General features: G+C 40.1%; 3 protein-coding genes across 4 annotated transcripts; 2 read left to right on the top strand and 1 right to left on the bottom strand.

The window, feature by feature from the left end:
- Positions 1 to 144: 144 nt before the first annotated feature.
- LOC139947454 (uncharacterized) lies at positions 145 to 27,228 on the top strand. Of its 2 annotated transcripts, none has more exons than XM_071945362.1 (7): positions 145 to 212; positions 1,737 to 1,904; positions 3,231 to 3,428; positions 4,029 to 4,280; positions 4,451 to 4,648; positions 5,073 to 5,248; positions 23,593 to 27,228. In XM_071945362.1, exons 1-7 carry the CDS (start codon positions 152 to 154, stop codon positions 23,725 to 23,727), a joined length of 1,188 nt encoding a protein of 395 aa, XP_071801463.1. In that variant the 5' UTR covers positions 145 to 151; the 3' UTR covers positions 23,728 to 27,228. The 2 variants fall into 2 exon arrangements, with proteins under 2 accessions (XP_071801463.1, XP_071801464.1); XM_071945363.1 differs by lacking the exon at positions 23,593 to 27,228 and adding an exon at positions 5,493 to 6,758.
- LOC139947297 (uncharacterized) lies at positions 12,656 to 13,261 on the top strand. The gene has a single exon (XM_071945192.1). The coding sequence runs from the start codon at positions 12,656 to 12,658 to the stop codon at positions 13,259 to 13,261; it is 606 nt and encodes a 201-aa protein (XP_071801293.1).
- Positions 21,099 to 22,739, bottom strand: LOC139947295 (uncharacterized). The gene is made up of 2 exons (XM_071945191.1): positions 22,299 to 22,739; positions 21,099 to 22,147 (listed from the first exon to the last, which is right to left on the bottom strand). The coding sequence occupies exons 1-2, from the start codon at positions 22,737 to 22,739 to the stop codon at positions 21,227 to 21,229; spliced, it is 1,362 nt and encodes a 453-aa protein (XP_071801292.1). The 3' UTR covers positions 21,099 to 21,226.
- Positions 27,229 to 27,770: the final 542 nt, after the last annotated feature.

Genomic DNA, 27,770 nt, shown 5'->3' with positions numbered 1-27,770 from the left:
AAATCAACCATCTAACCGCACACAACTTCGTGTGACAAGGGTGTTTTTTCTTTCATTATTATCTCGCAACTTCGACGACCGATTGAGCTCAAATTTTACGGAATGTAACACACAAGGTGCACCATAAAAATGGGGTTGGTTGACAAAAAGTATGGCAGTAGAGTACGTAGGCCTACGTTTTCTTCATGTATACGGTTTTATCCTGATTTACGGTGAGCTTTTATGACATCCTTTTAACTGATAAAACAAGTATCAAAGCCTAATAGTAAAAGCATGGCTGCCGTCCTGGTCGCCATGGTTGCTGGGAGCACTTGTACTTGGAGTGTCTGTCCACGGAAAAGTGTTAAATAAGATCGCTGTTCCGTCCCATAGAGCTAAACAGTACATGATGCGTGGACTATCTGTCGGGTCCAAACTGTGTAGACTTGATTTCAAGTCTGAGACTGCGGTTAATTCTCGGCATCAGCCATTCAGAATTGACTGTCGTTCCAAACTGTACCAATGGGTTTACTGTCCCAACTCAGCAGTGTAGTGTGATAGGCCCGGATTATGAACCGGGGCAAATTTTTTAGCTGAGTGGTAGGGATGGTCTCCTCATAGAAGATGTGACAGTCGTTACTCTAGTTGGGACCCCCATCAGTCCCAACTGTAGTAATGACTGTCCCAACTGTAGTGGGGATAGACCAAATTTATTTTATAATATTTTGTAGGGATGGTCTCAACTATAGTTGGGACGACAGTCATTGGTACAGTTAGGACAGTCATTACTCTAGTTTGGACGCCCAGTCCCAACTGTAGTAATGACTGTCCCAACTGTAGTGGGGATAGACCAAATTTATTTTAAAATATTTTGTAGGGATGGTCTCAACTATAGTTGGGACGACAGTCATTGGTACAGTTAGGACAGTCATTACTCTAGTTTGGACGCCCAGTCCCAACTGTAGTAATGACTGTCCCAACTGTAGTGGGGATAGACCAAATTTATTTTATATTTTATCTGGTGGAGATGGTCTCAAGTATAGTTGGGACAGTCATTGGTACAGTTGGGACAGTCGTTACTCTAGTTGGGACCCCCAGTCCCAACTGGGGGTCCCTAGGCCCCTAGGCATGTTTATTTGTGTGATGCCCACAAGTTCATCTCTAAGTAGGCTTAAACGCGTAATAACACTGTAATTTTGAATAACAATACAACCTTTGAATGTATTGTGTGATCCGCATGCCATCACATAGGAAGGAATGCAATCCCCCCTCTGAAGACTTGTATGAATGTAACGAAATAAAATTCATGTGCTTCCCGCATAGCCTACTGCGTTTAATATCGATCTGCATACTATACCAGCAAATTTCATACGCACTGTGTAGGCCAATTTATTGTGAGTATTAAACAAACATGCACTTCCTCAATGGATGAACTTGTATTGGCATATATAAGGTGGTCAAAGGTTAAGTTATGACAGTGGAAAATCCCATTGCATCATTGCATGATTGCATCTGGCTTGTCGTCGAGAATCGATATCTATGGAACGCGAAAGAGACAATATTGTTCTGATGAACCGATCGGTCTTTTGCATCGATTGATCGGTCTTTTTCGTCGATCGATCTGTTTTGGTGTAAATTTTTCCGACGTTCACTGACGTGGGACCAATGCGAGTTAATTGGGGTGTAGCAATGAGTCTTACTCTAAGTTGGGAGTCGTGCTACATAAAAGTAATAGTAGGCCAACTTTTTGTGTACAGTTTCATTCCTGCAGTTCCCGTCTTCATTCGGACGTTCATTTGAGGGAGAAACACAGTATTTAGAGCGTGGGCGGCAGGGGGTAGCTGCCTGTCCAGCGCTGCTGGGTGCCGGGCTCATACCTAGTGAAGTACCTGTGATATACTGGTATCTGGGACCAATTACCAGAGGTAAACAAACAAATTCTTGTTGCTACATTCCTGCTGCTTCTAGTTTATTTTTTTTTTTTTTTTTTACCAATTACTTTACTGTTGTGCAGTGGCTCTATACGTGACCTTTCGCAAGATTTAAGCAAAATTGTTTTTACTCGTTCTCAAAAATGCAACCATGTAGAGACTTAAAGTCACCTGGAAATAGATTTTTTTTTTCCTTTCAAACATAAGAGTATATGCTTACGAACAAAAAAAAAAAAATTAGTAATTGTTTGTCACGATTTATATGTTTAAAAAAAAAAAAAGTTGTTTGGGGGGCTGACTCCGCGTACCCCTTTTGTGACGTCAATCGAGGCAGACTTTGCCTGCAATACGTATATTAAACACACGTTCAAAGTACATGTACGTCCAAGTCGTGAGTTGGTACATTTCAAAAAGTGTTTTTCTGCATTCAGCAGCAATACACCTGGTCGGCATTGCCGGAAATTTTATTATTATTTTTTTTTGAAACGTACAAACTCACGACTTGGTCCGTACATGTACTTTGCAATTGTGTTTACTCTACGCATTACAGGCAAAGTCTGCCTCGATTGACGTCACGAACAGCGCCCTCTCGGGTCGGGGTCTACTCCTAAATTTGTAAATAACATAAGAACTGATTTTTTAAAACCTTAGTTAACTGTTTATTCACATTCCACTCATCAAAACACATATATTAGTGACAAAAGCTTTATTTTGAAAAAATACCACTTCCAGGTGACTTTAAGTTAATGTTCAAGTTTTTCCTTTTTCCTTTCCGATTTGTAGACCTTGTGCACGATGGTGGTGTGGTGAGCGTGTCCCAATTTCCGTATTATGGATACCTTTTGTTTTCCTTTCTTTTATTTTGTTATCGTTCTCAATAAGTCACTATTTAAATGAGCACAACATGTGTGTGTTGCACTTGCCTGAATATCTGACGTCACACTTCGAGGCTTGAATGCCAGGTTGCCTCTAGCCTAGGTCAATCCCTGTCCATTATCACCTTTCACCTACATTAATTTTTTATATGCAGACGACCGAAAGTGCAGCTGCCCAAATGTCAACTCGAACCAATCAAAACACTGCTCCAGTGACGTCACTGCACGTTTATCCAATGAAATAAAAGTATCCAATGAAATCACTGGAACTTTTGGGACGCTAGGTGGCAGCAGACTTTACGGTTATAACTAAAACAATGACAATTTTACGTGGCGAGTCCACTAATCTCTTGATCAGTGAGTCAGTCTGCTGCCACCTACCTGGCAATCCAAAGTTTCCCATTGGAATACAGCATTAGCTACATTATTTCTTATCTCCTAATAGATGCGCTACCCTTCATTGTGAAAAACGAAGGGAATATTCTATTTGGTGATGGCGTGCCTGTTGGGCTGTACGGCATTAATGACGAGCTAAGTCTCATCATTAGCCAAGTTAGGAACTCGAGTGCTGGTACCTATTACTGTCGGCTCGCACCACAACGCCTGGCTTTCCAAGATGCGTCGGTGCCCATCGAAGTGATAGGTATGTCTGTGTAATAACATGTTCCCCGGTTCGGGCAAGGTTTGGTTGGAAAACGTGTACAAAATCACTTTGCAAAAAAGTTTAAAGACACTGGACACTAATTGGCAATTGTCAAAGACTAGCCTTCACAGTTGGTGTATCTCAACATATGCAACAAATCTGTGAAAATTTGAGCTCAATCGGTCGTCGAAGTTGCGAGATAATAATAAAAGAAAAAACACCCTTGTCAGACGAAGTTGTGCACTCAGATGATTGATTTTGAGACCTCACTATTCTAAATCTGAGGTCTCGAAATCAAATTCTTGGAAAATTACTTCTTTCCTCGAAAACTACATGACTTCAGAGGGAGCTGTTTCTCACAATTTTTTATATATACTATCAACCTCTACACATTACTCGTTACCAAGAAAGGTTTTATGCTAATAATTATTTTGAGTAATTACCAATAGTGTACACTGCCTCAGTTTGGAGGTCCACGGTTGCAGGCGTATACACACTTGGGTGTATGATGGGTTGGGCGGGAGGAGGGGCTCCCCCACTTGGTAGACCACTCTTTGTGACACAAAACAAAATGTAAACTTTGTTTATTTTTTGTTCCAGTGTCACCAGACCCTGATGAGCTTCCGGTCGTCTCTCCTTGTGATGAGAAGCCGATCCCTTCCCTATGTGAGATCTCGACTGACCAGTCAGTGATTGGTCTCACATGCAAGGTTAAAAACACCTTCCCGGCGGTTGAGCTGCAAATCTTGAGACTTCCAGCCGGTGACGGTAATAAAGTCGTTCAACTCAAAGACGCAGTAATTGTGACTGAGCAAGTTACAGTTCCACTGCTGGGGAATCTAACTGAAAACGGTAAGTAGGCAACCAGTAGTTCGCACGAGAGCAGTGATCTTGCGCCATATAAAATATTGCCACAACTTGTCTATCTCACCGCATGAGACCATTGACGACTTGTCCACAAGTCTAGCTATCTTGAGACCAATTAGAGGGCAATTACAATTTTACGTTTTATCTAAACATAGAGCGCCTTAGAACCGATAACACCTTCACCACGACTGCTTCAGCTAAGGTCGAGGTTGGAGTTAGAGGTGGCGTCTTCATCTGTAACAGCTCGGGCCCTGTCCCAGGAAAAGGGAAGAGTACATTGGTGGTGATAAGCAAAGAGGTCCCAGTGGCACCAACTACGCAGACTACCAGCCATGCAACTACCTTCAAAACAGGTAAGCCATGTTCCCACATGACGTCACAAAAGGTCGACATACTAGATCGGTGAACGTTGCCGTTGGTGCCTGCCGTTGGTGAGACGTCAGACTGTGGTCAACCTTTGACGTCAGATTGTGGTCAACCTATACCGTTTAGTCTGGTATACAAAAATCTGACGTCAACAAGACGTTCTATCACCAACCTTAAGACACCAGACTGCTGTCAGATGTCTATTTTCTGACGACAATAAAATGTTAAAATTTGGTCAACCTGCTGTGACGTCAGTACCGTCATAATTTTGAGATCGGGCTTAGAAGTGGTTAAGTACTCCAAAGCTATCGTTTTGTTTGGTCATGGGGACAACTTTAAACAAGGCTGAATGCCTGAATTCAGATAAAATTATAAAATTTCGCACTCTTGATATGTCCTTCTTTTGTGAAGGGGTTAAAACAACCAATGAGGAAACAACGATGAGTTCAGTTGAAACAGGTGACACTGAGGCAACTTGTGAGATGCTCGGCTGGACGATTATTCTGATTGTGCTCACACTCTTGTTTGCATTCTTGTGGCTTGTGTCGATCGTCCTGTCGCAACGGATAACGGTGCTGAAAAATAAGGTAAGGAAATAATGGCCTTTTGTCGAGGCTTTCTTGGCTTGTAGACCTGTTTATGTCCCAAGCGACTCGCGCGCATGATCTTCCGTAATCGCTTGGGAGCACTGCTCTCCAAACCACTAAAGCCTTGTAAAAAGGCTAGGGAATAGTGGACTTTAAAGCTCTGTCTTGTATCTTTGCCAAACCTTGGTCACCTCTTTGGTTTCGAAACTGAAAATGTTTATTTGTTGCCCTTTACGATGTTCAGTGGTTACACCCTGGTAGAACTCAACACCAAGCGGAGCCTCAAGAACAAACCATAAAGGATGAAGAAACCGAGCAAACGACTGAAATGTCCCCTGCTCTTGCATCGTGTTAAGACGATCACCACTGATCGAAAGTTGATTCGTTAACCTCCGGTTCTCTTCAATATGCACATTATGTTACCGCAAACTTCTCTTAGTTGTAGGCATACTTCCACCAGCATGCAAAGTTTAAAATCTAGCTACTTTGCTTTCTTTTTGCTACAGCTTTCATTTTGCTCCAGCCTTCTTTATGTTGCATGCTGCATGTTTTCACTAACGAGCACACATAATGTTGACACCTTTCAACATACAGTGTTGTGGTGTGAAAAATAGTATACTTGGTACTCTTCATCTGTTCAAAATTCTTCCTGGCCATGTAGCTTGCAGAGTGTAGTCTAGATTTCAAGCCGTCCACGTAACTAAATCATACCGTGGCGGGCGCGCTTTGGCGATTCAACCGCGCGTAGTACACTATCCAGAATCAAGCACCATAGTCTTGGGCCAAGACTACCTGGCCAGTGACACTTTGAAATAGAAACTGTACTTTCTACTTTTAGTCTGTTGTTTATGTTGGCGAGACAGAGTGATTAGGGGCAAAAGTGTGTCTTAATGCAGATCAGTGGGTCATAATCACTCAAAAAATCATAATTTCTATAAACACGTTCATCCTGAACAATGAACTACGTTTATTACGTCCTAAACCAAAGGGTAAGAACGAATACTCGGCTAGTGTCACAAACAAAGTGAGAATGGTACCGCGCAAGAAGCCGCAAAGATCGAGGAAGCCATAACTCATAAGTGAGGCAACAAAGCTTCATATAATTATGAGCTTTTACCAAAACCAAAACTGGGTGATGTTCTTGGGTCAAGTCCAGCTTTCATAAAGGAGGGGGGGGGCACTACTTGGAGGTGCGTTAGTAGTGTGTTGGGTCTTAATGAGACAATCTATTGTTATATTATGCATAATGCACAAATACAATAGGATTAAAGGATTAAATTAGCATAATAAAGGATGGTATGAGTCTTAATGAGACAATCTATTGTTATAGTATTCATAAGGCATGAATATGGGCATAAATGAATAATGATAAGGGAGGTCATATGACTATGGATGAGGTCAAACGATGGGCCAATGAGAGGGTAGGGCTTAATGAGACAGAAATATGCACGAGAGTGTTGTGAGTTTGATTTGAAATGGGCCAATGAGAGGGAAGGGCTTAATGAGACAAAAATATACAGGAAAAAAAAAAAAAATAAAAAAAAAAAAATAAAAAAAAAAAAAATTAAATTAAAAAAAAATTAAATTTAAAAAAAAATTAAAAAAAATTTAAAAAAAAAATTAAAAACAAATTAAAAAAATTAAAAAAAATTAAAAAAAAAATAAATAAATAAATAAAACAAAAAATAAATAAAAAAAATAAAAATATATATATATATATATATAAATAAAAAAATATATATATATGTATATACACAAATGATGTAAAAAAAAAAAAAAAAAAAAAAACATGTTTAAAAAATATATATATATATATATATATATATATATATATGTATATATAAAAATTAAGTAAAAAAAAATAATAATAGTAATAATTTACAAAAGAATAATTGAAAAAAAATAAATAAATAAATAAACAAATAGAAAAAAAAATAAACGCAATTATATATTTTTTTTCGTACAGTTAAACCTGTGTATAACAGACAGTGATTAAATCTCTCTTTTGAAAATGTGGTGGCTCTTAAAAGAGCCGGTTTTGCATGTCTAAAAATGCTTCGGCAACCCATACTTCCTGGCGAAATTCCTGGCTAACTCTATCCGTTCAGCCTTTTCTCTCCTACGTTTAGCACCTTCTCGGTGTGCTTTGCGCCTTGCAGCTGCTCGTCTTGAGACGGGGTCTCGAGGTTGGGATCTTGCATGTTCTGCTAAGGCACATACATACTTTAACCAACCTGATTTAGAGCCTGGCCAAGGGTTGAATGCGCTGCGAAGCTGCCTCCTTTTTTCAAAACCCTTCGGCAAACTCTCCATGTAGTTGAAGTAAGCAGTGTTGGAGACAAAGGCTGCCTGAACCATTGCCGACTCGATGGTTATGTAGTCGACGTCTTCTTCGTACTCGCCGTTCTTGATGGCCGACGAGATCCTATGTAATTCATTGCAGCGTTGACGTTGGCCTTCCAGCAACGCTACATGGTTGGTTTTGTCTGCGATACTAGAGTTAAAACGGATGTATGCAAAAACCATCTAGCTCGTGCAGTTACCGTCAGCATCCATCGTTGCAAAATGAATCTTAGACCCCGGGTACCCCCCTCCTAAGTACAAGCCCTAACAATATCCACAGGAGAGCGTAATTGGAAATGGACCAATGAGAGAAGAGGGCTTAATGAGACAGAAATATGCACTAGAGGTTGGAAGCGAGATCAACAAACACTATATATAAAAAAAAGATTAAAACCTTGAACAAAAGGTTTGGGTGTACCCTGAGTATATTCGGGGGAAAGGTTGTTATTGAAAACACCACTTTTCAATCATTTGGAGTGTTTGCGTAACCATAAGAGAATAATAGGGTTTGGAAAAGGCAGGAAGAAGTGGGGGGGGGGGGAAGGGAACTAAAGGTTTAATACAACTTTAGCTTTACCGTTACGTAAGTTATGGTTAAAAGTCTTAATGAGACAGAACTATGCACTAGGGGTCGGAAGCGAGATCAATAACCACTATATAAAAAAAAAAGATTAAAACCTTGAACAAAAGGTTTGGGTGTACCCTGAGTATATTCGGGGGAAAGGTTGTTATTGAAAACACCACTTTACAATCATTTGGAGTGTTTGCGTAACCATAAGAGAATAATAGGGTTTGGAAAAGGCAGGAAGGAGTGGGGGGCAAGGAAACTAAAGGTTTAATACAATTTAAGCTTTACCGTTACGTAAGTTATGGTTAAAAGTCTTAATGAGACAGAAGTATGCAAGTTGTAAATCCTGTAAATCCCTGAACCAATGAGAGCATTGGATTTGGCGTTACCTACGATGATGTCAGTTTTTTATTAAGACCATTTTTACAAGTAGCAACTAATTAGACTCGCAGATAATTGCGTAAGTTATTTACAAGACGATTCCTGCGTCCTTTCCATAGATAAAAAAAATATATATAACCGTAATATACCTTCCTTCGTCACTCCGCCAAAAAGTTTGATTTTGAGCAGACCTTCGAAGTGACACCGAAACAACCTTCATCATGTTTATCAAATTGCCAGATATTAGTACTCTGAACATGTCAGAGTGTGAGGTACTTTTGGAATTCATGGATTTGCCTCTCGCTCAAAAATTAGCTATTTCTGAGCGAATGCATCAGTTGCAGATGAGTGAAAGCGAGGCACACCACGATGTTCAAAGTACAGAACATCCCTTCATTGACCAGCCAGAAGCCCAGGGAAATGACTTTGACGAAATTATGTCGGAACTTGGGCCCTGCGCCATTTCCGAAGACGAGCTGGGCGTATACTGGAATGATCTGCGAGAGACATGGACCCAGTTTGACATTTCTTCTGTTGGTGCAGAGAATGGTAGACAGGTTGGCAGAGGACTTCCTCCAAGGATTAGCTCTGGCAATCAACCGGGGACGAGCGGCCTGGGTCGAGTGAGCGTAGGCGATCAACCGGGGACGAGCGGACTGAGTCGAGTGAGCGTTGACGATCAGCCTGGTACGAGTGGTGTTGGTCAAGTCGACCGTGGACCTCACGAGAAAAGACTCATTTCTGACTCTGAACTGGAGACCATGCTGAACGATCAAACCACTATTTACGATGCGGACTGGGGGTGGGAGGAGAGCGATGAGTGGACCGATGACGACGACGAGGGGTTACCGAGCAAGAGGCTTCGAGTGGAGAAAGAGCCAGAGGAGGACTTCTACTCGGAGTACTATAAACTAGTAAGGATTAATGAGAAATTGAACAAACACTTTCAGGCTTATACTTATGACTATAATGTAACTTTTAGAAACATGGAAAATGTAAATCTTAACGAGGCTATACCTCTTCTAGGTAATATTGTTCAAAGCATTGTAAGTAAAATTGGGTTTGGCATTCCATCTGACGACAGAGTGCGTATGATTTTCGACTCACCGATCTTAAGTTTTCCGGTTTCTCTTCCCTTTATGAGATTGGAAGACTTAACGGCTGAGCGTTTGTTTGAAAAAATACAAAATGTACTAAACAGCTACCAATTTATTAGATTTGACGAGACCGTAACTATACACTTTGTACACATGAAATTGCAAAAGGGTGGCAAAAGTAATACTCCCGCAAGACTCCTACAGTTAGAGCAATTGCTGGCTTCAAAACATAGTATTGTAAAAATTAAAGATGATGGTACGAACACATGCCTTGCTCGTGCCATCGCGATCGGTCAAGCTCTCCAGGAGAAGACCGGTAATATAATTAAGTATATCCTAAAAAATAGGAAAAAATATGTTGAGCCGTTGGTTACTGCTCTCCATAGAAGGGCTGGAATTGTAGAAGGAACGCTCGGTGGTATTGAAGAACTACAGCGATTCCAAGATGTCATGGGGGACTACAGATTAGTTGTTCTTTCCAGAGAGCATTGCTACTCTACAATTTTTAAGGGTCCCAAAAAACCACGGACAATTTACCTTCATTTAGCTAGAGGGCATTATGATGTTATAAGATCAATGTCGGGATTCCTTAATCGCAGCAACTTCTGCGACACATGTCATAAAGGGTATAATGGGACAGTCCCCACTCACGTGTGTAATATTTCATGTAAAGTATGTTTTTCTAAAGGTTGTGGAGGCGCTAACAATAATGAGTGGATAAAGTGTGAAACTTGTAACAGAAATTTTAAAAATCGTGTCTGTTTTGCTAATCACAAGAGTAGACGCATAGGCAATAAAACTGTGTGCCAGTTGTATTATAGATGTAAAACTTGTAACGCGTATATAAGTGTCGCCATGTCAGTTAAACAAGGAAAACATTCATGCATCAAAAAATATTGCAACACATGTAAGGAAATGGTTGGATTTGAGCACCAATGTTACATAAAAGTAATTGACAGAAAAAAACCAAGGAATTCGCATACTGAGACTTTGAATGTTCCTGTAGTTTCTCATCAGCATATGTTTACGCGCGATGAAATGGATGATACTGATGAGAGGGCTCAGGCTCTAAATTCAAGCAAGAACAAGATATCCAAAACACCCCTGAGGTATATATTTTTTGATTTTGAATGTACTCAGGATGGTGGGACTCATGTACCTAATTTATGTGTAGCCGATATGGTGTGTGAATTGTGCGCGGGTCAACCCGCTGGATATAAATGCAAACATTGTGTTTCTATGAAAATTTTCAAGGGGGATAAAACACAGAGTAGCTTCTGTGCATGGTTGTTTCAATCCAAGGAAACTGACAACTCCATAGCAATTGCACATAATGCAAAAGGGTACGACTCATATTTTCTTCTTGAATTTCTGTTTAAGAATGCGTGTGTTCCATCTGTAATATACACCGGGGCTAAAGTCCTGTGCATTGATGTACCTCAGTATAAGCGCAGGATAATAGACTCGATGAGTTTTTTACCCATGGCTCTGTCAAAGTTGCCGTCAACATTTGGGTTAACTGAATTGAAAAAGGGTTTCTTTCTTCATTTCTTCAACACGAGGGATAATCAGAAATATGTAGGTCCTATACCGGATGTCTCATATTATGACCCAGATTCAATGTCAGAGGGACGGAGAAACGAATTTCATGCGTGGTATGCCATACAAAAAAGTGAAAACAGAGTCTTTGATTTACAAGAAGAACTGTTAACTTATTGTATTAGTGACGTGAATGTATTGAAACGCTGTTGCGTACTATTTCGTGAGATGTTCATGCGCACTTCTGCAGTTGACGCTAATGATCGGGGTATTGATCCTTTCCGGAAAACGATCACAATAGCATCTGCATGTAATCTTGTTTTTCGCAGGAATTTTCTTGCAAAGGACACAATAGCAGTGCTTCCCCCCGGTGGTTATAATCCCAGCGACAAACACTCAAAGCGATCGCTTGTTTGGTTGCGCTGGGTAAACCGTCAGCTAGACATACATATACAGCATGCCAACAATGGGGGTGAATTGGCTATTGGGAAATTCAAAATGGATGGTTTCTGTGCCAAAGAAAAGACCGTTTATGAATATAACGGCTGCTACTGGCACGGGTGTCCTATCTGTTATCAGGGGGAAACTGTCCATCCTACACTAAACGTACCCATGCATGAGTTGTACACCAAAACACAGGAAAAGAAGCATTTTGTAGAAACCCAGACTGGGTTAACCGTTGTGGAGATGTGGGATTGTCAGTGGAATGAAATGTATAAAACATTTCCAATAGACTTGCGCAAATCGCTAGAAGATGGAATTGATGACAAAAATAATGTTTTGTCCCCCCGTTTGGCTTTTTTTGGTGGAAGAGTGAATTGTACTCGGCTTTTTTATGAGGTGAGTGGTGGGGATACTATATCCTACGTAGATTTCTGTAGTCTCTATCCTTGGTGCTGCAAACCGCAAATTTATCCAGTAGGCCATCCTGAAATTATTGTAGAGAATTTCAAAGACATTTCGTCATATTTTGGGCTAATAAAGTGTACAGTAATTCCTCCTGTAGACCTTTACCATCCGCTTCTCCCCATGCGGGCTCTTGGCAAGCTGATGTTCTCTTTGTGTAAAACTTGTGCAGAAAATGAACAACAGACACCCTGTCGACATGAGGATGAAGACAGAAAACTAAGCGGTACATATGTATCTGTTGAGTTGCAAAAAGCAGTAGAATTGGGGTATATAGTTCAGAAAATTGACTGCGTGTGGCACTTTGAAAGGAGTGAGGTGTATGACCCCGAAACCAAATCTGGTGGTCTCTTCACTGAATACATAAATACCTTTCTAAAAATTAAACAGGAAGCTTCAGGGGTCCCGGATCGTTGTAAAACTGAATCTGACATTGCCAATTATATATCAGATTATTTTGAGAAGGAGGGAATACTGCTCGAGCGAGAAAAACTGGTTAAAAATCCAGGGTTGAGGACTCTCGCAAAGCTAATGCTAAATAGCTTTTGGGGGAAGTTCGGACAAAGAGAGAATATGACTAGGACCGAAGTAGTCACTGAACCTTCCAGGCTATATGAGATGCTGTTTTCAGATGATCTGTTAATAGATAATGTAAACTTCTTCAATGATGAGTTGGCTGAAGTCAAGTTTTCCACCCAGGAAGAGTTTGTTGCTCCCAATCCAAGAACAAATGTGATAATTGCCGCATTTACCACAGCTCATGCAAGATTGAAATTGTACTCTGTCTTGGAGCAATTACAGCAAAGGGTTTTATATTATGACACGGACAGTGTTATCTTTGTAAGCTCACCCGGTCAATATAATCCTCCTGTGGGGGATTATTTAGGGGATTTAACCAGTGAAATAAATCCTAAAGACGGTAACCATATCACTTCATTTGTGTCGGGCGGCCCGAAAAATTATGCCTACAATTTGGATACGGGGAAGACATTCTGTAAGGTTAGAGGATTCACCCTAAACTGTAGGAATTCGCAGAAGATAAACTTCGATACCATTTCGCATATGGTTAAACATCCGGACACCCCTCACGTCACCCTTACTAACCCTCATCATAAAGGGAGGATTTCTAGGGGCATTACTTACTCCAGTCCTGAGTGCCCTAGGAGGTCTTTTGTTTAAATAAAATTATGGAATTTACAAAGAAAATGGTACTTGTTCCTCAAGAGACCCTAAACAGATTACAATCTTCTACGCGTTTGGAACAAACGCCTACAACACGAGCTGTCCACGGTTTAGATGAAGACATGAAGCAAGTACTAGAGCGACAAGATATAACTGACGACCAGAAAATCAATCTCTATCACCAAACGCTTCAGCGTTATATGGAACTGAATAAGCAGAGGATGCAACCTTTAACCATGACCTTACAAACTCAGGAGATAAAAAGTGACAAACCTCCAGAGCTAAAACGCGAACAACCTCCCATCAAGGCACCATCTCAAATCAAGAAAATACCTCCCGAGGAAGAAGATGGGTATGATATGCAAAGATTATTTGGAGAGGCTGACCACCTACCAAGTTCACCCACCAAGCGAAAAACACCAAGTTCACCCACCAAGCGAAAAAGAAGGTCGACACGTCATCGCAAAACCACCCCCTCTGTACACAAGTGGAGTCCTTATTAAGAAACTCAGTCAGTATTTACTCATCAGTTTGATTCTAGTTGTCGTTATGGAGGGTTGTCCGCCAAAAGGCTGTGGTTTTAGATTTCTATTTAATAAGCTCCGATGCCGTTCAAACTGCTGTAACACAATAGTTATCGAGACACATAATGAACGATGCTCACCTCAGGAAAATATTTCACAATCCGCTGAATCCCGGCGGGTATTCTGGCGTAGATTCAGTTTACAGAGCCGCACGAAAGGATAATTTGAATATAACGAGACAGGAGATAGCAACATGGCTGAGTTCACAACCTGGTTACACTTTGCACAAACCATTACGTAAGAGATTCGGTCGAAATCCCGTTCTCGTAGATGGTATTGACGATCAATGGCAGGCTGACCTGATTGATATGACATCATTGTCCGAGTTCAACCGAGGGTATAGATTTATTCTTGCGTGTATAGATGTCCTTTCTAAATACGCGTGGGTCGTACCGCTCAAAAATAAGACGGGTCATGCTCTCGTCGAAGCGTTCAAAATAATTTTAAAAAGTGGCCGTAAACCACGGTTTATTCAGACCGATAAAGGTACAGAGTTTAAAACCAAGAAGGTTCAGGATCTGTTTAAAAAACACCACATCAGATTCTTCACTACGCAGAATGAAACAAAAGCATCGATTGTAGAAAGATTTATTCGGACATTTAAAAGCCGCCTCTGGCGTTTCTTTACTGCCAATAACACGCACGTCTACTTGAAAACAATACCTAAATTAATATCTGCCTATAATCAATCCTACCATCGAAGCATAAAAATGGCTCCAGCGTCCGTAACTATTCACAATGACCAAGAAGTCTGGCGAACTCTATATAAGGATAGAAGGGCGGGTCAAAAGGACTTCAAATTTCAAATCGGGGATTCCGTTTTAATCAGTAAGACAACCCAGCCTTTCCGCAAAGGTTACCTTCCAAATTGGACGAAAGAAATATTCACGATAGGGGCTAGAATTGCCCGTTCTCCTCCCGTGTATAAACTACTGGATTACGACAAGGAAACTATAGAGGGCGCTTTCTATGAACAGGAACTTCAAAAGGTTATTAAGACGGATAATATGTATGAGATTGAGAAGGTGTTGATGACTCGAAAACGTTCAGGAAAGACTGAACATTTTGTCAAGTGGTTAGGGTATCCGGACAAGTTTAATAGTTGGGTGACGGCTCTGCGAACTTTATAAAATCATTTTCTCACGGTTAGTTCGTCATTTGACGAAGAAACTTCATCATGGCTGATTCCTTCTACGTTACGCTGCCCAGCAACAGTTCTATGAACACTCATCCTGAAAACACTTTGACTCATTTCTTTGTGACTCTTCAAACATCACTCGTATTCGAGGGTGATTGGGAAGTGGGATTAGTAGAATTTACGTATCCACACCGTTGGTTCAATATCTTAGACAGTAACAATCATTACACATGTTCAGGTGGGGAAACGGATCCGACGGCATTTCATGTTCACACTATCCCCCCTGGTTATTATCCTACGCCTGAGGAAATGTTGGACAGCATAAAACCACGGTTTGATCACGGAGGAGATGTGAGTCTTAAGTACAATCCGTACAATCAGAAAATTGTCGTCAAAACAGATAATAATGTAATCCTCAGTTTAAATGAAAACATAGCTTCACTGTTTGGATTCTACGGGGACGATTCTATTATTATCGGTACCAAAAGGGTTCAAAGGTAGTGGACATAAATCCAGTTCATTCTATGTTTATATATACCAACATTATCGAGCACCATATTGTAGGTGATACTAAGTCACCGTTGCTTCGTATTGTAAACGTGGAAGGAAAGCCGGGGGAAACCATCACAAAATTATATGATAGTCCACATTACATACCTATAAAACAAAAACTTATCGGAACAGTTGAAATTGATATAAGGGATGGATCGGGACAAGTCATCCCATTCGTTACCGGTACAGTGATCGTGAAACTTCACTTTAGAAAGCGTCGCTCCTCGTACTTTTAAGTAATCACTATGAGACAATTATACTTACCCGACAATAAACATTATGAGAACTACTACACCCAACAAGTAGGAAGAGGACTCCCAGTGTTTACAGGACCCCGATCTCAGAAAGGTTACGGCCTCGGTGGAATTCTTGGTGGACTTTTTCGGTCAGCTATACCATTGTTTAAACAAGGCGCCAAGACCCTAGGTAGGGAGGTATTCAATACTGGTGTAAGTCTTGCACAAGATGCTCTGGAGGGCAAAAATATCAAAACAGCAGCCAAGACGAGACTACGCCAAGCAGGACGTAATTTATCACAGAAAGCCATTCGTAAATTGGGGACTATGCAGACAGGAGGTCACCGAAGCAGAGGTATAAAAAGAAGAGCAACTCGCAGACGGCTCACTTCTTCATCGGGCAAGAGACCGAAAAGATCATTTGATATCTTCGATTAGTCTTCTTCTTTATAGGCGATACAGTGTTTTTCACCATGTCTCTCTTACACAAAGACTCGTGCGAGTGTACAAAATCTGAGCTGGATTTGTTCTCTTTACCCGGTACACAGACTTCGACAGAGAAAGGATCTTACACTGAATATTTTCCTATTTCTACTCTTACCGATGGCAGTCCCATAGAGTTTGTTATATCTGGATCGGGTGACGAATACTTGGACCTCAACCAAACCCAACTGTATATTCAGGCCAAAATTACAAAGGCAGATGGCACAGATCTCGCTGATGATGACCAGGTTGGACCCGTCAATCTGTTCTTACAATCTTTGTTTAACCAGGTGGACGTTAGTCTAAACGAGCGATTAATTTCTGGATCTGTACCTACCTATAGCTATCGAAGTATTATAGAAAATCTTTTGAGTTACGGTACCGATGCTCAAAAAACTCAACTATCAAGCTCTTTGTCTTACAAGGACACTAGTCATAGATTTGAAAATGGAAACCCACTAGCGCCCTCAGGAGAGGTCAATGAGGGTCTCAAGAAGAGATCTACGTTTACAAAAAAAAGTCAGTTGGTAGATATGATCGGTCCTATTCATAGTGACATCTTCTTTCAGGACAGACATATTTTGAATGGGGTTGACCTGAAAATCAAACTGATTAGATCCAGCGACTCGTTCTCTCTCATGGCAACCGGAGCGAACCCTGATTTCAAAGTAGTTATTAAGCATGCTTCTGTTTTTGTCAGAAAAGTAAAAGTGAGCCCAGGTGTAATGCTCGGACACATGAAAGCTTTGCAAAAAGGAACTGCCAAGTATCCACTCAAACGTAACCTCTGCAAGATGGTGTCTATCCCCCAAGGAAATTTATCTTTTACCCAGGATCACGTGTTTCTAGGCCAACTTCCTACTCGTATTGTGTTATGCTGCGTAACCAATGATGCATTTAATGGGAGATATAATAAAAACCCTTTTAACTTTCAACATTTTGACTTAAACTATTTAGCAGTTCATGTTGATGGAGATCAAATTCCGTGCACCCCTCTGAAGCCTAAATTTAGCGCTAACGGAGGAAACTATATCAGAGCGTACCAGACTCTCTTCTCAGGTACTAATAAAATGTACCATAACGATGGAAATACCATCACTCGTGAGGATTACAGTGGAGGGTATGCATTGTACGCATTTGATCTGACCCCCGACCTATCAGTAGGTGACCACTTCAGCTTGGTCAAGCATGGCAACCTAAGATTGGACATGCACTTCTTAAACCCTCTACCCAAGACGATTAATGTGATTATATATGCAGAATTTAATAACATATTGGAAATAGATCAGTCTCGCAACGTCATTTTTGACTACTCGACTTGAGTTCACGGATATGGAAACAAAAGAGATAAGTGAAATTTTGAGTAGAGATCGTTACACGGGTCAATACTTCAGAGGAGTCTACGCCTGCGATCAACTGCCTAGCCAGTATGTCACCCATCCAAGTGGATTCATTATCAATACAGATCCTGCCTCCAAACCAGGACAACATTGGGTAGCAGTGTTTATTACAGCCGAGGGCGTCGGTGAATATTTCGACTCGTTTGGAAAGGGACCAAGCGAACCTCAGATTGTTCATTTCCTTCAGAAGAATACCTATTATGTTCTTCCAAACCCCAGGGTTCTACAGAGTGCCTTTACAACCGTCTGTGGACAATACACTGTCTTCTTTCTTCTACACCGCTGCCGAGGATTATCCATGACTAAGATTATAAATATGTTTTCTTCAGATACGTCAGATAATGATTCTAACGTCAATAATTTTATTAGAAAACACTTTCCACATATTAAAACCAAAGTTTACGACGAGAAATTTATTACCCGTCAGTTTTCCGATCTTTTGAAAGAATATTAATGTTATTATTATTTATTATTATTATTACTATTATTGTTATTATTACTATTTTTTTTTTTATTATTATTATTTTAGTTTGTTGTGATCCTGTGGTGATAATAAAAATTGAAACACTGTAATTCTTTGTGTCCTAAAGTTTATTCATTTATTTACTTGTTTATATATATATATATATACAGGCACCCCCGAACAAAGATATTGACAAAATTGGGAGACCACCAACATAGGGCTAGATAGCTCAGTTGGTAGAGCGCCGGCACGTTAAACCGGAGGTCGTTGGTTCAAATCCCGCTCTAGTCAATTTTTCTTTGTTCAATCCTAAAAAATCATTTAAAAATGTACCCAGTCAGTTTCCCTTGTGGTTTATTATTTGATATCTAATATAAAAAGTCGCATCCCCTTAAGGTGATCCCCTGTCTGCCGCTTCCCAGGTTGTATCGTTACCCGGGTGTGATCCCTGGCTACACGGCAGTTTGCGGTTTAATGGCTTCTGACAGGCACCCCCGAACAAAGATATTGACAAAATTGGGAGACCACCAACATAGGGCTAGATAGCTCAGTTGGTAGAGCGCCGGCACGTTAAACCGGAGGTCGTTGGTTCAAATCCCGCTCTAGTCAATTTTTCTTTGTTCAATCCTAAAAAATCATTTAAAAATGTACCCAGTCAGTTTCCCTTGTGGTTTATTATTTGATATCTAATATAAAAAGTCGCATCCCCTTAAGGTGATCCCCTGTCTGCCGCTTCCCAGGTTGTATCGTTACCCGGGTGTGATCCCTGGCTACACGGCAGTTTGCGGTTTAATGGCTTCTGACAGGCACCCCCGAACAAAGATATTGACAAAATTGGGAGACCACCAACATAGGGCTAGATAGCTCAGTTGGTAGAGCGCCGGCACGTTAAACCGGAGGTCGTTGGTTCAAATCCCGCTCTAGTCAATTTTTCTTTGTTCAATCCTAAAAAATCATTTAAAAATGTACCCAGTCAGTTTCCCTTGTGGTTTATTATTTGATATCTAATATAAAAAGTCGCATCCCCTTAAGGTGATCCCCTGTCTGCCGCTTCCCAGGTTGTATCGTTACCCGGGTGTGATCCCTGGCTACACGGCAGTTTGCGGTTTAATGGCTTCTGACAGGCACCCCCGAACAAAGATATTGACAAAATTGGGAGACCACCAACATAGGGCTAGATAGCTCAGTTGGTAGAGCGCCGGCACGTTAAACCGGAGGTCGTTGGTTCAAATCCCGCTCTAGTCAATTTTTCTTTGTTCAATCCTAAAAAATCATTTAAAAATGTACCCAGTCAGTTTCCCTTGTGGTTTATTATTTGATATCTAATATAAAAAGTCGCATCCCCTTAAGGTGATCCCCTGTCTGCCGCTTCCCAGGTTGTATCGTTACCCGGGTGTGATCCCTGGCTACACGGCAGTTTGCGGTTTAATGGCTTCTGACAGGCACCCCCGAACAAAGATATTGACAAAATTGGGAGACCACCAATATAGGGCTAGATAGCTCAGTTGGTAGAGCGCCGGCACGTTAAACCGGAGGTCGTTGGTTCAAATCCCGCTCTAGTCAATTTTTCTTTGTTCAATCCTAAAAAATCATTTAAAAATGTACCCAGTCAGTTTCCCTTGTGGTTTATTATTTGATATCTAATATAAAAAGTCGCATCCCCTTAAGGTGATCCCCTGTCTGCCGCTTCCCAGGTTGTATCGTTACCCGGGTGTGATCCCTGGCTACACGGCAGTTTGCGGTTTAATGGCTTCTGACAGGCACCCCCGAACAAAGATATTGACAAAATTGGGAGACCACCAACATAGGGCTAGATAGCTCAGTTGGTAGAGCGCCGGCACGTTAAACCGGAGGTCGTTGGTTCAAATCCCGCTCTAGTCAATTTTTCTTTGTTCAATCCTAAAAAATCATTTAAAAATGTACCCAGTCAGTTTCCCTTGTGGTTTATTATTTGATATCTAATATAAAAAGTCGCATCCCCTTAAGGTGATCCCCTGTCTGCCGCTTCCCAGGTTGTATCGTTACCCGGGTGTGATCCCTGGCTACACGGCAGTTTGCGGTTTAATGGCTTCTGACAGGCACCCCCGAACAAAGATATTGACAAAATTGGGAGACCACCAACATAGGGCTAGATAGCTCAGTTGGTAGAGCGCCGGCACGTTAAACCGGAGGTCGTTGGTTCAAATCCCGCTCTAGTCAATTTTTCTTTGTTCAATCCTAAAAAATCATTTAAAAATGTACCCAGTCAGTTTCCCTTGTGGTTTATTATTTGATATCTAATATAAAAAGTCGCATCCCCTTAAGGTGATCCCCTGTCTGCCGCTTCCCAGGTTGTATCGTTACCCGGGTGTGATCCCTGGCTACACGGCAGTTTGCGGTTTAATGGCTTCTGACAGGCACCCCCGAACAAAGATATTGACAAAATTGGGAGACCACCAACATAGGGCTAGATAGCTCAGTTGGTAGAGCGCCGGCACGTTAAACCGGAGGTCGTTGGTTCAAATCCCGCTCTAGTCAATTTTTCTTTGTTCAATCCTAAAAAATCATTTAAAAATGTACCCAGTCAGTTTCCCTTGTGGTTTATTATTTGATATATATATATATATATATATCAAATAATAAACCACATTTTATCAAACTGTTTATTTATTAACCCACAAATAAATTGAAACAAGGAACACAAAATATTTATCAGCACTATTTTATTTTTGTTTTATTTTTTTATTATACATTCACTACACTTTTTTTTCTTTCTTTAAATCAGTTCAAAACATTTGTTTATTGTAAATTTCTCTCATCTTGGTACACAGTTTGCATCGGTAACTTTGCATCAGTATACGATAAATATCATTCTATTAATATAAAAAGAAAGCAAAATGAAATCAAACTAAATAACAACCTTTCATTCTTGGGTTAAATTACATTACTAGTTATACACAGATAAAATAAAATCATAAACAATAATATTACATTACTAGTTATACACAGATAAAATAAAATCACAAACAATAATCTTTGGAGAAATATCAAACTGAATGTGTAATCACAGCAACCAAATTAATAACATGAGAGAAAAACAAAATCATTTATTTAAAGTGCCAGGTATTTAATACTCATCAGCAGAACAAATGCCAAACAAGACAGCGTGGCTCTTTGTTATATGCTCATCAACGTAAGATGTAAATATACGATTCCTGGAATGTAATGTAGGAAATTGTTTAACTATACGGTCGTTTTCTTCAGCTTTCTTATTCCACTCTGACCTAAATTTTCTCAAGTCAGAATCCACAATTTCATCCAATGCATCATCAAAATATTTATTGACTTTCATTTCTAATGTATCCATCATACATTCGTGATTGGTTTGACTCACGTCATCATAAATAGGCAGGTTACAACCGTAGCAATTTCTTTTACTATTTTCCTGAATCTTCTTAAGAATGCAAGGAACAAATAATGATTGTATAATATTAAATGAAAGTTCCTTACATGCCTCTTGCTCTTTGGACGCAACATCACACGTGCTCTGGCTCTGACTCTCTCCCTCTGGTCTGGATTCATCAATGTTCAACACCTGTACATCATTGTCCTCCACTACGTCCTCAATGGGTGGGGGAGGGTTCTCCTGCTGTAAATCCAAAGAGTTTGCGCTGTGTTGATGTTTCACCTCACGTCCCACGTACAGTGCAAGGTCGACTCTTCCAATCGTACGTAACGCATTCTCAAGTTGATCAGATAATCCACGCGGATCCTCTCTTGATCTTTTCTTAAATACCAAAAGCATTTGGAAAATACGTTCTTCAGTACCAACATGATCGCGTTTGAGTTTTTCCACTATGTCATGTGATATGTCAAGAAACGTAGCTAGCTTCTCCCACTCCACTCCGATGTTCTTGCTGATGTTCCGTAGAAACTTTTCCGTGAAGTCATTTGTATCCGCTGACTGAGGGTACACTCCGGACAGCGATGACACAGGGAGTTCTTTACCACCGTTCTGTTTCCATTTCTTGTTCTTGTTCTCCTGAGTCTGAATATGAGCAAAGAAAAATAGAACACATTAAGAATAACAATATTTCATCGATAACATAAACACCAAAGACATCAACCCATACAACTCAGCGGTTATGGAGGGACAAATATTGATAATCCTCAAAAAAATAAAACAAAATAATATTTACCTTGACATCCTTCACCGCTTCATTGATGGCTGATATGTTCTCTACCAATGTCTCCCATTCTCCACTTTTAAAATTGATGCCACGGGGACTACTCCATAACTCCTTATCTTTGCGTTGAACGTAATCCCTGACCTTGATGTAGACTTCCCCCTTGAAAGCCTCGACTACTACGTGTCTAGACCCCGTAAGAGGAAACCTGCATGACATTGAGGAATCTTGCAGCTTCATCCTCTTCGATGGCGTTGTGTTGTACGGGTAGGGGGCGGTGCGGTCCTCGGCCCTGGTTATCATACGCTGCTCCAAACGCTGCAAACGATTTACATTCCCATCATCTACCATCTTCAGTTTACGTGGTGCACGCTGCAGGTTGTACTCCCTGACTTCCAAACTCCCTCCAGCCGCATCGTACGACAGATTTTTAGGTGTCATGTAACTTGCCATCTTTCCGTTACAATTTAATGCTCAATAGAGACGTATGTCGCACAGAATTCAGTCCAATAGCCCTCAATAAATCTCATGAAAGAATGGAGTTCAAATCTCTTCCTTACCTTAATATACCATTTTACCCAACCACATTTTCAAGTTGTCTAATTAAGACTATTACTAATTCCTTTGTTCACTCGGCCTAGGACGCCAAATATGGTACCCTCATTGGTCCATTCAAAACATCCTCCCAAACCTTTCTCGTGCATAGTTTGTCTCATTAAGCCCTCTTCTCACATTGGTCCATTTCAAATTACTACCCCAACATTTCTCCTACATACTCTGTCTCATTAAGCCCTACCCTCTCATTGGCCCATTTCAAATCAAACTCACAACACTCTCCTCCATATTTCTGTCTCATTAAGCCCTTCCCTCTCATTGGCCCATTTCAAATCAAACTCACAACACTCTCGTGCATATTTCTGTCTCATTAAGCCCTACCCTCTCATTGGCCCATCGTTTGACCGCATCCATAGTCATATGACCTCCCTTATCATTATTCATTTATGCCCATATTCATGCCTTATGAATACTATAACAATAGATTGTCTCATTAAGACTCATACCATCCTTTATTATGCTAATTTAATCCTTTAATCCTATTGTATTTGTGCATTATGCATAATATAATAATAGTAAATTGTGTTTTCCATTGGCGTAACTATACATATTATACGTAAACACCGATCAGCTCATGATGAATGGTATCATAAGCTTAAAAGAAAAACCTTACCAAAAACATTGCTGGCTAAGCCCCAACAAAAATTTCTTAATATCTTTTTCATTTAAATAAAACCTGCCCACAATGTAGATTTTGCACATAGTGCAGAAGCTATGGGCATGTATCGTTGCAGGAAGAACGACTGGCGACCACTGCTTGAAGGTATTAACTTGGACCGTCCCCTTATTCAAGAGCAAAAGACATCGAGGAGAAGTAACAGTGTAAGGAGGGACAACAACGAGACTTATAGCCAGCTGAAGAAAAGTTCGAATATTATGCGCGAGACTTGCACAAGATGTCACTTAGTTTTATAGGAAAAATAAAGGCGCCCGACCCCTGGAAAGGTCAAACTTCAATGACGTCACGAGGAGTACATACACACAGATCTCCTGTTGGCGGGGAAGGCGTATCCCCATACTGCGGTTTGGGATCTGACTATTGTTTAATTTGCATTCATGTCCACGACAAGTCTTTGTCTGATAACGATTATCATTGTCACTTGACCGCTGATCTGCGACGAGACACATTCATTTCTTACATTGTTACTGTCAGTTAGCAATATTGGCTAATGAAACCTTTTTGTTAATAAATCTGCATATCAAATAAGTTAACATTCCATGAATCCCTAACTTCTAACTCTTGGAAAAATACTAATTTAAAGTCTGAGTTTGTGAGGGCAAGGTCGTTTACCCGCTGGCCTTTTTTGCATGATTAAAAGTCCGCTGGCTCAATCCCGTAAAAGTATACTTTTCGATTGTTTCAACAGTACTTTTTCGGTTTTCCATGTTTACCAAATTCTATTCTCATATTTAAAGGCACTGGACACTGTTGGTAATTACTCAAAATAATTGTTGGCATAAACAAATCATTGTTGGTATAACAAGAAACGGGGAGGTGTTGATAGTATTAGTTATAACACATTGTGGGAAACGGCTCCCTCTGAAGTAACGTAGTTTTTGAGAAGGAGGTAATTCTGAAAAGCACACAAGTGCAACAAGGGTGTTTCATCTGTCATTCATAAATACCTAAGACAGTTTATCCATTATGATTGGTCGAGAGGGCATCACAAGGGGTTGTTTGAACGGACTTTTTACCAGTAAAAAGTGTTGAAACATGGGCGTGACACGCGAGCTTGCACCTGTGCTTATAAGACAGTTTCTTCATTCCTATTGTTCGAGAGCAACGGCTTGAACAGTTGTGCCACATCACGCGATACGTGCGACGCGCACAGCAATCTCCTCATAAGGAGTTGTTTACCCGAGGGCCTTACCATTTCATAGCTGGAGGGGTGTTGCGTTGAAAGAAATCATTGAACAATTTTTGCATTTATTTTACTTTTTGACCAAAAAGTGTTGATGTTTTTTGACCGAAAAGGTATTTATGAATGGGAATCAAAGTGTGTTGAATCGGATTTCAACCATGGTTTAAACCCGCCGAGGCCTGGTTCTTGATAATTTACCTCGACTTCGTCTCGGTTAAATTATCAAGAACCAGGCTTCGGCGGGTTTCAACCACTAGTTGAAAACCTCTTCACCACACATTGATTCCCTTATCATTCTCTTGTAACTTCGATTACCAATTGAGTCAAAAAGTTTCACAGGTTTGTTATTTTGTGCATAATGTTTGGATGCACCAAGTGTGAATAATGGTCTTTGACATTACCAAACGTGTCCAGTGGCTTTATAGGGTGAACTCTCCACTGTTGGTGATTTTTAATTTTCTGAACTATGCATATAATTGGCTTGTTTTTTCTTGTTTCTTTCTGGGGTTTTCTTGTTTCGCAAAAAAAGCTAGGTGTTGTTTTTTTTTCCAGCTTTTTTTTGTATGAAAGCTTTACCGAGTCTGTTTTTGATTGATTAATGATGTACGAGCTGTATAGTCTGCACTGCTGTAGAGTAATCAAAAGTAGTTATATAGTGTTAGTTTGAGCGTTAGTTTGACATGTACCCTGGCGTAAAAATGCAAAGTCTTTTTGTTCAGAACAGGTTTCAGTGTCTGAACATTGTCGGAATTTATAGAGCAGTCACCGTTTGATCGATTTTTTTTAGATTTTAAATATTCATTATAAGAGGAACACTGAGAGTAACGTACCAAGTAAGTGGTCTTTTAAGTTAGTTTTGGGGATGTTCAAACATTGGTTTCACGCGGAGCTTCCAAAAATTAACATTTTAATATTCTTATCTTCCATTTTGTTGCAACCTTTCAATTTTAATCGTTGATTTGTGTATTTTGACTGATAATTGAGTACACTTTTTGATACTCATAACAAGAGGAACCATGGGTGTACCCAGTAATTGTTCATTCAGTCTTGGAATGTTCTCACATAGCTTCCGAAGTTAACATTTTAATCTTTCCTTCCATTATTCGAGCCTTCAATTGTAATCGACGTGGATTCGTGTATTTTGGCTGATTACTAAGTATAAATTAGAATTGTGTATCGCTACTTCACATGAAATAAAAGGCAGTGGACACACTATTGGTAATTACTCAAAATAATTATTGGCATAAAACCTTTCTTGCTGATGAGTAATGAGGAGAGGTTGATGGTATAAAACATTGAGAGAAACGGCTCCCTCTGAAGTGCCATAGTTTTCGAGAAAGAAGTAATTTTCCACGAATTTGATTTCGAGACCTCAGATTTAGAACTTGAGGTCTCGAAATCAACCATCTAAACGCACACAACCTCGTGTGACAAGTGTATTTTTTTTCTTTCACTATTATCTCGCAACTTCGATGACCGATTGAGCTCAAATTTTCACAGGTTTGTTATTTTATGCATATGTTGAGATACACCAATTGTGAAGGCTAGTCTTTGACAATTACCAATAGTGTCCACTGCCTTTAATGATTATGGTTTATTCTGAAATATATCGACAAAAACAGTAAGTAACAAGCATTGTTTTATAAAGGTAGCATTGTTTTAGTACTTTATATTGTATAAAACGCCATTAGGCGCTCAATATTTTCTGAAATAGTCATTTCGAAATGTTTAACATTCTTGCCATAAACTTGACAAAAATTCAAGGGTCCCCGTGTATATTATTTTTACAAGGGAACGCTGATTTCCAAAAGTATTGCATTTGTAATCCCAATGAAACAATTAATTGGCTGTAACTTACACAACAGAACTAGCAAAATCAAGGGTCTATATAAGTACATTATACGTGGAAACACTGATTTCCAAAAGAAGTGCATAATTTTTAAAATATTCTAATAGATGGATTGCACATGACGTCAATGACCGCCATCTTTGATGTAAAACAATAAACCTTATCGCAAATACCAATGCGCAAGCGCAGACTGTTGAATGAGGTGCATTGTGGGATATATATGAATCAATTGTAATCAGCTAGACCACAATGCACCTAATTCCAAGCTTTACGCGCGCGCCCCAGTATTTGCGAAAAGGTCTATGGGAAAGTGCACGCGTATGAGTACGCGCTGCACACACAACTTTCAGCCAATGATAGCCTCTCAAGATAATTATGGGCACGTTACGTAAAAGTTTGTGACCAATGCATGCAAGGGGTCTACTAAACGAAATTGGCTATAATAAATACTACAACTAGCAAAACCGAGGGTCTTAAAAATAGTCTACATTACCCATGTGAGACACTGACTTTGGGTAACCAAGAGTATTGATGATAAAATTGACGTCAGGAGAATCAGCTTTAAAGGAACACGTTGCCTTGGATCGGACGAGTTGGTCTTTTAAAAGCAGTTGAAACCGTTTGTTATGAAATACATATTTATGGTTAGAAAGATATTTTAAAAGTAGAAAATAATAATCCACACAAGTATCACTCGAAATTGCACGGTTTTCCTTTTACGTCGCGCACTAACACGGTCGGCCATTTATGGGAGTCAAAATGTTGACTCCCATAAATGGCCGACCGTGTTTCTTCGCGACGTATAAGGAAAACCGTGCAATTTCGAGGCATGTTTGCGTGGATCATTATATTCTACTTTAAAATTATTTATCTATAACCATTGCAATTCGTAACAAACGGTTTCAAACGCTTTTCAAAGACCAACTCGACCGATCCAAGGCAACGTGTTCCTTTAAGAGGTTTCTTGTTTGTCTTCTATATTGGGCTCGGATATTGATGGGTTTATTCAGGAATAAAAGCTTTGCAGCTTTAAGGAGGCTCAATTAAATTATAATGTTATTATCATCAAGAAAAGTTACACAAAATAATAAAGAGGTGATTTTATAGGCTCATGCCTTTATTTGAATTGTCATGCCATTTTTGGCACGTATCCATTGC

The sequence above is a fragment of the Asterias amurensis genome, chromosome 14 (assembly GCF_032118995.1).
Source record: "Asterias amurensis chromosome 14, ASM3211899v1".
Lineage (NCBI taxonomy): Eukaryota > Metazoa > Echinodermata > Asteroidea > Forcipulatida > Asteriidae > Asterias > Asterias amurensis.
The sequence above is the reverse complement of the archived record's forward strand: the minus strand, read 5'-3'. Positions and strand labels throughout refer to the sequence as shown.

Bases quoted from the DNA above. Each gene is read 5' to 3' on its own strand.
- LOC139947454 (XM_071945362.1), top strand. From the start codon at position 152: ATGGCAGTAGAGTACGTAGGCCTACGTTTTCTTCATGTATACGGTTTT. The intron at 3,429-4,028 runs GTATGTCTGTGT...TTTTTGTTCCAG, and splicing joins GGTGCCCATCGAAGTGATAG to TGTCACCAGACCCTGATGAG. The intron at 4,649-5,072 runs GTAAGCCATGTT...TCTTTTGTGAAG, and splicing joins TGCAACTACCTTCAAAACAG to GGGTTAAAACAACCAATGAG.
- LOC139947297 (XM_071945192.1), top strand. From the start codon at position 12,656: ATGACTAGGACCGAAGTAGTCACTGAACCTTCCAGGCTATATGAGATG.
- LOC139947295 (XM_071945191.1), bottom strand. From the start codon at position 22,739: ATGGCAAGTTACATGACACCTAAAAATCTGTCGTACGATGCGGCTGGA. The intron at 22,148-22,298 runs GTAAATATTATT...GCTCATATTCAG, and splicing joins AAGCGGTGAAGGATGTCAAG to ACTCAGGAGAACAAGAACAA.